The 10,412-nt window shown below is 40.0% G+C and overlaps 1 protein-coding gene across 1 annotated transcript; it reads left to right on the forward strand.

Annotated features, from left to right (window-relative positions):
• Nucleotides 1-861: 861 nt before the first annotated feature.
• tmem26b (transmembrane protein 26b) lies at nucleotides 862-8,696 on the forward strand. Its single transcript, XM_080454485.1, has 6 exons — nucleotides 862-1,108; nucleotides 3,537-3,633; nucleotides 3,954-4,028; nucleotides 6,104-6,309; nucleotides 6,754-6,833; nucleotides 6,933-8,696. The coding sequence occupies exons 1-6, from the start codon at nucleotides 921-923 to the stop codon at nucleotides 7,190-7,192; spliced, it is 906 nt and encodes a 301-aa protein (XP_080310611.1). The 5' UTR covers nucleotides 862-920; the 3' UTR covers nucleotides 7,193-8,696.
• The last annotated feature ends 1,716 nt before the right edge of the window (nucleotides 8,697-10,412 follow it).

A 10,412-nucleotide genomic window follows, 5' to 3' on the forward strand; every position in this document is an offset into this window, starting at 1 on the left:
TTGTTTAAAGGAGAACCAAAATCACCTGTAGTGTGTGTGCGCAGTGCAGTGTATATAGGCTACAATAATACAATTCATAATTCATAAACTGACACAAAAACGAACGTTTTCAACTATGGCATCAATATATCAATGTAGATGTTTTAATTGCCTTTGCAAACAGTTGCTTGATGTGTGGAAAGTTTATATCACCTACTTTGCGCTGTTCTTTCTTTTCGTGTTTTTTCGCTCGTGCGGACATGTTGACGCTCCTAGCGTTACCTTGGCAACATCATCACTGGAGTTAATGCTTAGCTGGAGTTCTTCATTCCCAATCCCAACAAACAAAAAACATAACCCCTTTAGCACATGATAGCGTAGGCAGCAGGCTATATGCGTAAATTCAAGGATAAAGTGTCTTAAATTTAGATTTCCCGTAGCAGTTGTTAGCGTAAAAAGACCCCAGAGAGGACAACTTTTGTTTTCCTTTTTTCTCACGTCGGTGCATAGTTGCCCAGCGGTTGCCTAGTAACAACAAACCAACCAATCACAGCGCAGATGTCCCTCTGGGCTATGGGGTCTTGACAGTAGCGCTCTTGTTCATCTTTGATTGATTGATTATTTAGAAGTTTGCTGAAAAAAAGCACATGATAGTACAGTTCAATACAAGCTATTTTCAACGTGAACGCATGTTTCATTCATTAATAGGCTATTTCTTGGATGCTAGTGTAGTGAACGCAGCGGTGGAGGTTGGTATCACCACTGACCTGGCTGCCACAGTGACCACATTGTTGAACCGGGCCGGTTGAGACTTCAGAGGCGTGCCCAAACTTTTTTTTCTTCCCTGTAAAACAGAATGAGCGCCAGAAATCTAATGTGACCCACCGGCAGCTGCATTTAGAGTGGTCACTCGTTGTAGTTCGTATCAATTAATAATAGATATGATTGTGCAGTTTTTTAGTGCGGTGGTGACGCGGTGTTTCTTTATTCTGGTGTCATTAATAGGGGTGACTGGAGTGGTATGGGTGAAGAAAAACAGACTTTACTGGCTTCTGACCATCCTCTTCTTACCCCAGGTGGCTGAGATGATCCTCGCACTGAAGAGGAGGAAGGGGAAGGATTACAAATGGTAGGCTATGTTTAAAATTTAATACACATTTGATTTACAAGACCCATTACTTGTCAATGAATGTAGGCTACTAACTCTTGTCTCCTGGCATTTAGGCTACTCCACTACAAGTGAAAGTTGCTTAGTAAAAAAACAAGTACTTAAAATTGTCTTGTATTAAAAAATATGTATTTTTATTTTTTATATTGACACACTTTTTTTGCATTTACAGAAGAATGCACTGGTTTGTAGTGTAGAATCACTCAACACAATAAAGCTTAAATAAAAAACATTAAATATGCTAAATATAACTAAATAATCATCTGAATCAGATAAAACAGGCGAGCAGTTTCTAAAGAACAGAATAATAAACTCAAACTGATTAGATGAAATCTATCCTTAGCTAATTTATTATAGAAGCTGATTTTGGGGGGAAATGAAAGGGAATGAAAGTGAAATGATTATACTAAGAAGTATGATGGTCTTAAATTCATTATGGGGAAAAAGAGGCTGTGCTGTTAATTTATAATATGTGATGAGTTATAATGGGCTTGATTATCTTCTCTAATAAGCTGCTTATTTTTCTCTTTGTAAAGGACTTGATGAAATAACCATTACTAGTCAATTTCAATGAAGAACAGGACAAAAGAATATAATGTTATGGGAGATTCAAATCAATGACTAACAAAATAGTTTGGGATTACATTCAGAATTTGATTAAGTGATTGCCCACTTGTAACAGCCAATCTTTATCTCTATTCAGCAGAGGTGGACAGAGTACTCGACCCCAGTACTTGAGTAAGAGTACAGAGTACTCCTGGTTAAATTTATTCCACTACAAGTAAAAGTAGCTCAGTCAATACTTAAGTACAAGTACAAGTAAAAGTAAAAGTAGCCTACATTTCTTATTTTTCACATCAATGAATTGCTGTAATTTTTTATATGGCTTTTTAAAATCACAAGTCAAATTAGTGCAGCATTGACAAACTGACAACATTGACATGTCATCATAGGTCACCAGGTCGATAATATGCACTGTTCCATGGAACAAGAAGAAAAAAAACATATTGCAACATGGTCAGGGACCACATGCAATACCTTCAGGGACCACAAGTGGTCCACGGATGTATGGCTTTTTAAAATCACAAGTCAAATTAGTGCAGCATTGGTTCAAAACGAGTAATCTAAATTAATATCTTTATAGCCTAGTGGTGCAGCACAAAATAACCAAATAACCACAAAATATTACATTTAAATATACTGTCTTGAACAAACTAAAATATGTCTAAAACCTCAGCAATGCCAATGCAACAAAATAACTCCTCATCTAAGCAGTAGCAGTGATGTTAGGTTTTCAATGTAGTTAGTGGATGTCAGGACCCAGGAGTGGTCATTTGAATGGGTCCCAGCCCAGGGACATTTTGTGATTCTATGAGTCCTAATTAAATAAAAACGTTTCCCCATTCAAGGCGCATGCATTGTTTTCAAGGCAAAAAACAAAGCATGTCACTATTTGCCTTTCAAGATCATTCAAGGCAAAAAAAGTACCATATGTCACTGCTATGTGCTAAATCATACATGGGCAACTGGCGGCCCAGGAGCCACATGCGGCCCCCCTACCTTCACTTAATGCGGCCCGCATCTTAATATCGGAATACTGATTTATTATTGATTTCAGCTGTTACAATTCCAAAGAACCCGCTTCAATTACTTCAGTCTATATTGTGGAAATATTGGAACCAGGGACCACCACCCTGATTAAGAATCAACCTGGGGACCACTGTTTTGTTGGGTGAGATTAGAGCTAAGATTAGTGCTTTGCTAACACTTGCTACTGTATGCATGCACTGTTTCTCAACCAGTGGTCCATGGACTACACAGACACATGCAATTATATGGCCACATATCCTAATAATGATGACTCCATAAGGCAATCCGGTACACTTCCCCTTCCTGAGATTCTAACTCCCTTTTCTGTGGAATCTCTTGACCTCCGACTTGCCAGAAACTGACAACATTGACATGGCATCATAGGTCACCAGGTCGATAATATGCACTGTTCCATGGAACAAGAAGAAGAAGAAGAAAAAAGATTCTCTGATCCAATACACCTATAGTATAGGTGGTGACCATGACCTCCTTCTAAAATCCTTTTACCGTGGAAAAAATGCCACCTTTACCTACCTGTATGAGCCGTCCCTCTCCATGGTAACAGATTGGCGTGGTGCCCTGATTGGTCCTCACCTCTCTGTGATTGCTCTCTCTCACACACACACACACACACACACACACACACACACACACACACACACACACACACACACACACACACACACACACACACACACACACATACACACACATACACACGCAGGCACGCACACACACACGCGCACACACACGCACACCGTTTGTTGAAGGTTTTGCTGTTTGTTCTGTTCCCCTCTAGGTTCTCTCCAGCTATCTTCCTGTTTCTCATCAGCATCATTCCATCACTATGGATTATACAACTACATCATGAAGAAAACAAATCCAGTGACACAAGTGTAACACTTATTATTCTATTCTATTCTATTCTATTCTATTCTATTCTATTCTATTCTATTCTATTCTATTCTATTCTATTCTATTCTATTGTGTTCTCTTCTGTTCTGAGTTTATATGGCTGTTACAGTATATACAGCATTATCTATTCTAGTCTACATACTGTAGTATAATTGGTCAGGATTTTGCTGCATATGAATATTATTCAATGCTGTTATTACTCTGTTACAGTACTGTATCTCTCATTTCTTTCTGTCTCTCTCTCTCTCTCTCTCTCTCTCTCTCTCTCTCTCTCTCTCTCTCTCTCTCTCTCTCTCTCTAGTGTAATGATCTTAGTTCACGTGATAACATTGTGGACCTAATCAATCAACAGAGGCCGAGGGCCAATGGCAGCGAGGTAAGTTCAAATCCAGCGATCTGGCTCATAGTTTAAATGGGATAGCAATCTGTTTCAGTCCACTTAAACAATAAATGAGTAAGAAAACACACAGCGGTCATTTGCTAAGTATTCAAAACATGTTCATAAAAATGCATGAAAAGGCTCACAAGCCCCAATATTTCATTGCCTAACCTAACCATCACCATAAATCACTTGACCCAAAAATGACATGAATCAAATTAAATGAATCCACATTAAGCCTCACACCATTCTCAACTAAAGTGAATTTCAAAACATTCATTCAAACACTGGATTTGTTTTTAAAGACTAAGGCAAAGGTAGTGTTTTCTCCCCCAAAATAGATATGTCATATGCAGGGATAGAAGACCTCTTCAGTTCCACTGAGGTCTTGAAACCCACGGTCAGTTATTCAGATTTTTTTTTCACAGTTCAGCTTTTCCATGCCTTCTCTCGTCTAGAGTCTCTAGACAGTGGGGCTCTTTTCCTGCAATGTGTTTGTAATGCCGGTTCACCTCAAAGGGCCTGTTGTAAGTCTGTGGGTGTGTTTTCCCCTCATAACTACAAGCGTATTCACAGAGCTTACTGCGTTTTAATTAAACAGCCCGCCCTCTATAAAAACAATTACAAGCTGAGAAGAACACACTGTGTCACACAAACTTTTATTCAAAATAAGCCTGCACTTCTTGGAAAGATATTTTATATCAAATGAGAATATTTTGTTGCTCTATATTCAGGGTTGTCGAAACACATTCAGAAAGACCTGTTGATCACAGGTAGCTTTATAGCTGTGATACAATTGCCAGTTTTTCTCATGTTACAGCGCACGCACGCACGCACGCACGCACGCACGCACGCACGCACGCACGCACGCACGCACGCACGCACGCACGCACGCACGCACGCACGCACGCACGCACGCACGCACGCACGCACGCACACACACACACACACACACACACACACACACACACACACACACACACACACACACACACACACACACACACACACACACACACACACACACACACACACACACGTTCACATATTCACACTCATTTGCTTTACCACAAATGCTAAGAATGCAATTTTGATAGCATGTAGGTTTGAGGTTTACTTCTTTGCAGCCCCAAATTGTTTGTTGACTAGTGTTCATGCCATTTACTCTGATCTAACACTTGAATAAGCGAGTCGCCAAAATGCCATACACATGCAGGCAGGGAAAAACACACCACTTCACCTCCAGAAATTGTCAATTCACCCATTCGAAGCATGCCTCATGCCAATGTGCCTGCCTCAAAATAGGGTTCTATGCCCCCCCTTTTTTGGGTTTTATTCACATGGCTGCCTTCAAAACTGACACGCCTGGCATGGTCACACTGGCAGACAGATTGTGACTGATTGTTGACTTAGAGAAAACAAGATACGTGAAATAAATAACACTAAGTGGTAGTTATCAGCTATCTGCATGCGTTTCTGTGTTACTGTGTCATTTACCGGCACGTACTCCACTTGGCAGGAAAAGCCAGTGCAAGCAAAGATGGAAATTTCTCTCTAAACCATCGTCCAGAGTTTTACAGGGTTACAGATGGTTAACAATGAAACAGCATTTGGAGATTATATCCTGTCACAATATAATTCAAATTAGAACATTTAGATGTTTCCCTAGCACACTTTCCATAATTTTACAGAACCATTAAGTCACACTACAGTGCAGATGTTCATTAACTGATGTTTCAAGATGCTTCATTGTGTCTTTATTGCTAAACCATACTCAGTTTCCTATGACTAGATTCTGGGCTAGCACCAGATGCTGTTGGTTTCTATTCATCTTGATCATAATAAGTCCACTGTCCTAAACCAGGATCATACTCTTACACCAAATCTAATGATCAAAGTTGATATCTTAACCACTTAAGCCCTATTTTTGATTTACAAATACAAATGTTAACACTTTTTGGCCTACAATAACATGGCCATAATACAGTAGGGACGCCAGGTTGAAAGTGGTTAATATACCTGATCCAATGTATTGATTTATTTTCTACCTCACCATTATGTTCTCCCCTCAGGGAGTGAACCCATTCTCCTCAGTGTGTGCCAATGCATGGATCCTGGGCCTGCATCAGATGCTGCTGTTCTTACTGATCCTGGGCAAATGGCTACTGCCCAGCGACGGAGAGGTGTCCAGAGATCAGCTCTCCCAGCTGCTGCTCATCTTCGTCGGCACCGCGTCCGACATCCTGGAGTTCAAATCCGAAACCATCCCTGACGTCAAGTAAGGAAGGAGGGAGCAAAGGGAAGGATGGAATGGATGAATAAATGGATGGATGAATGAGTGAATTAATAGATGGACATGCTGGAGGTCATACTTCCCAATACTGGTCTGACATCAGGTGGGTTAGAAAATGGGAATGATAAAGTGAGAAAGCATGTATGGCATTAGTCATTAGAGGAGAATGGAAGGAAAAGGGGGAATGGTGTGAATTAGGAGATGGATGGATGGATGGATGGATGGATGGAGGAAACAAATAAAGTGAAACGTGCCTCCTGTGTGTGTGTGTGTGTGTGTGTGTGTGTGTGTGTGTGTGTGTGTGTGTGTGTGTGTGTGTGTGTGTGTGTGTGTGTGTGTGTGTGTGTGTGTGTGTGTGTGTGTGTGTGTGTGTGTGTGTGTGTGTGTGTGTGCCTGCGTGTGCCTGCGTGTGCGCGTGTCTCTGTGTAGGGACAACAGCTTGACCCTGGTGTACATTGTCATGGCAGTATGGACTTGGTCTATGCTGCAGTTCCCACTGCATCTCTCAGGTACAGTCCAATGAGATCAACGTGCTTATGTTATAACAGCTCGTCCATGGCACCGCAGAAAACCATTTGAAACCATGCATCTCCGTTTTGATCCAACAGTACTGTTGGGTGATCCTTCAGGTGATCAGTCAGAGGCTAGTGGCTCCCCTGTCTTCTCCCGCCTCAGAAACGACCTATGGAGCATCCTAGAGGCTCTGTTCATCCAGGACGGGCCCTTCCTGGTGGTCCGGCTCACCGTCATGGTGTACTTCAAGGTGGTCCACCAGATGCTCATCTTCTACACGTTCAAGAACCTCCTGGTGGTCACTCTCAACCTCTACCGTCTCCTCATCCTCATCTGTGATAAAAGGACTTCTTGAGTTTGTTTGCTGTCACATTTTAACCTCTTGAACCCCAGCAATGCGAAACGTTGTGAGGTAGATCGGCTATTTATTTAAAAGATTTGGTCCAAGTGCAGAGCCAACTCAGGTTCACTTTACTAAGTAGAGGTTTTAAGTGGTTAATATAACATGGGGCCTTATGGACATCTTTAAGGCCCCATCTTTATCTACAATGTTTATTTTTGTTTTTTATTTTTTACAATTGCTGTTCTTTTCACTGATTTCTTTTAAATTATAACTAGATACAATAAGGTAGCTGACAACAGACAGCAATTTATAAAAGTATAGGGAGCAAGACGGAGATTACTGTCTTGATTAAGGACACTTGAACAAGACACATGGCTGCCAATTTATCTCAGGCACAATGACAGCGAATGAAGGAGTTGTTGTATCCATCCTACTACAGTATATGTTCATATATATAGTCTATTGGCTTTTTATTTTGTATGATTTATAGGGCTTTCGATACTGTGCATTTTTTCATTTATGTTCTAGAAGAAGTATATCAGTAGTCAGTATATCATAGTCAGAGAGACACATAGATTTGTACAGCATGGTGCTGAAGGGGCCAGCCGCACAAAAGCAGACAAATCACAGTGAACCACACAGCTCAACTGACGCTGCTATGGCAATCACAACTCGCCTCACATTAGCACACCATCGGTACTATTCACAAACTGCACACTTGATATTCATAGCTACAGATTGCACAGAGAAGCCATGCCATTATTAGACATTCATTTTTATTCGCACTGTTTGAATGGAAACTTGTAATTTCATAATTTCACTGCCTACAATATTACCGTGTGACAATGTGCCACATCAATATTATACTGTACATGCATGATATGACAGTAAAACAACTTGAACGCGGTAAGTAGCCTACTGGTAGCTGATGGTAGGTGTGGCTCCACCTCAGCAATGCATCTCCCTGGGGTCTAGTGCCTTTTAAAGGGGTTAAGCGCCCCAGGTGTTTGGCTCATATCAACAATACTTACTTTTCTGGGGGGAAATAAAAGTTCTGTAGGTCAAGGTCAGTAGAAGGGCAAGTTGCTGCTTTTGTATTTGTTTCTATGCTGACCAAAATAGTCAGACAGTAATGTTCCTGTGTGAGTTTCACATAGAAAACATATATAGTCAAAGGCATATTGATGCAACTGTCATATAGTAGCACTTTTGAAATAGAACCATTTGAATAAACATTCTGTTAAAGGCATAAGCAGCATTTCATTAACTAATTTATTACTGTTATTCAAGAGTTCAAATAAAGATTTGTATTTGAAGATGAAAATATATATATATATTTGGCACTTTAGTAACCCATTGCAACTCAGTATATTACAATTATTATTTAGCAAATAATACAAAATGTCAATAAACCTTTTATTGCCTCAAAATGCATTTAAATTGAAGTTTGTCACACACTAGTAGTATAGCATACTATGTGATGCTACGTTTGCAAATTTGATGTAATACTGTACATTAGCACCTTTGACTGGGGACCCCCTATTGCACATGATGGGATTAGAAATTTCCTTTGTCACGTATCCCACTGAGACACACAAACAGGTTTGTATTTTACTTAAATGTTCAATGTGCACTATCTATCTCACAGGGTACAGGCAAAGAACGTCAGTCAGTCAGTGTCTTGCTCGTGGACTTCAAATAAAAAACATGAGCTCTTGGTAACAGGAAGGATTCTAAACCACCAGGCTTCCCTAATTATTTTGTGCACAGCCTTGAAGGACATGCAGCTTGGTAATGCAACAGAGTTTGTTTAGGGCCGTGACAGAAACATAAAAGTGTTTCCAGAGAATCACTAATGACTAGAAGAGGATGTTTACTGCGATATGCTTGTTGAAGCAAGTTCCAATGAAGTTGATGTCCTTGGGGTGGTGTGTGTGTGCGTGTGTGCGTGCGTGCGTGTGCGTGTGTGTGTGTGTGTGTGTGTGCGAGGGGGGGTATTTTAGGCAGGATTTAGTCTCTTCTTTACAGTACATTAAGAGAATTAAGACATCTTATACAGCATTCTATACCGTATCTATAGCCCATACTGAGTCATGGCACAAGGGCATAAATGTCTTACAAATAGCTCAGAAATGCATAACAGTTTCATATTTACACTGTAGTATTCGCTGATAAGCTGGCATTTTCTTAGTAGAGAGGATGACAAACACCAGAGTCTCTGGAGGATTGTGTGACTCTATCTGTCTGTATAATTACAAGCATTTGATTTGACTGCAGATTTGTTCTCGGAGGAAATGTTTCCTCTAATCTTTCTGTATTTGTCAGTCTGTCTACAATAATTAGGCTACTTTCTCTCTTTCTCTTTCTTTCTGTCTGGCTTCTCTGGAGCTTTGCTTCTCACACACACACACACACACACACACACACACACACACACACACACACACACACACACACACACACACACACACACACACACACACACACACACACACACACACACACACACACACACACATTCATATGCTAAATACCACGTCTGGGTCAAATTTGCAAATAGGCTAATGCTTTGAATTTGTTTTAAGCCACTTGTAACACCTGACATTTACAGCATCAAAACAATAGACACAGAGGCAATCTGTAAAAGAAAAGAAAAAAGAAGAAAAAAATGAGCTAAATAGGCCTAGATAGATGATGTGTGACCAAAGATGACTTTGGTTGAATAACAACAAAATCATGCATTAATCACTGAAATTCTAATTCAATTCAACTTGCTGTTTTGGCATGGAATAGTCTATAGCCTATTTTTATTTGACTCTTCAAGATTAGGCCTACATATTTATGGAGTTGATATTCAATGGTGTAGTGTAACTAAGTACATGTACTCAAGTACTGTACTTAAGTACAATTTTGAGGTATTTTTTTCAAATTTTCTGTATTTATACTTCTACTCCATTACATCTCAGAGGCAAATATTGTAATTTTACTCCACTACAATTATTTGAAAACTTTACTAGATTTTGATCATTATTACAAAACATACATGATCTACTTCAGCCCTATATAGCCTACATTTCGGCCATTTGAAAATAGCCAATCTACAAGCTCACGTCGCTTAGATCTGCTATTTTCTAAAGATGAAAACAATTGTGAAATGCTATACCAATACTTTTGTGCTTTTACTCAAGTAGGCCTACATTTTGAATTCCAGACTTTTACTTGGAACAGAGTA

Source organism: Gymnoscopelus braueri, assembly GCF_963280865.1.
Source record: "Gymnoscopelus braueri genome assembly, chromosome: 17".
Lineage (NCBI taxonomy): Eukaryota > Metazoa > Chordata > Actinopteri > Myctophiformes > Myctophidae > Gymnoscopelus > Gymnoscopelus braueri.

Excerpts from the sequence above, each read along its gene's own strand:
- tmem26b (XM_080454485.1), top strand. The coding sequence starts at position 921 with ATGATTGTGCAGTTTTTTAGTGCGGTGGTGACGCGGTGTTTCTTTATT. Across the intron at positions 4,029-6,103 it reads CGAGGGCCAATGGCAGCGAG|GGAGTGAACCCATTCTCCTC; the intron begins GTAAGTTCAAAT and ends TTCTCCCCTCAG. Across the intron at positions 6,834-6,932 it reads GTTCCCACTGCATCTCTCAG|TACTGTTGGGTGATCCTTCA; the intron begins GTACAGTCCAAT and ends TTGATCCAACAG.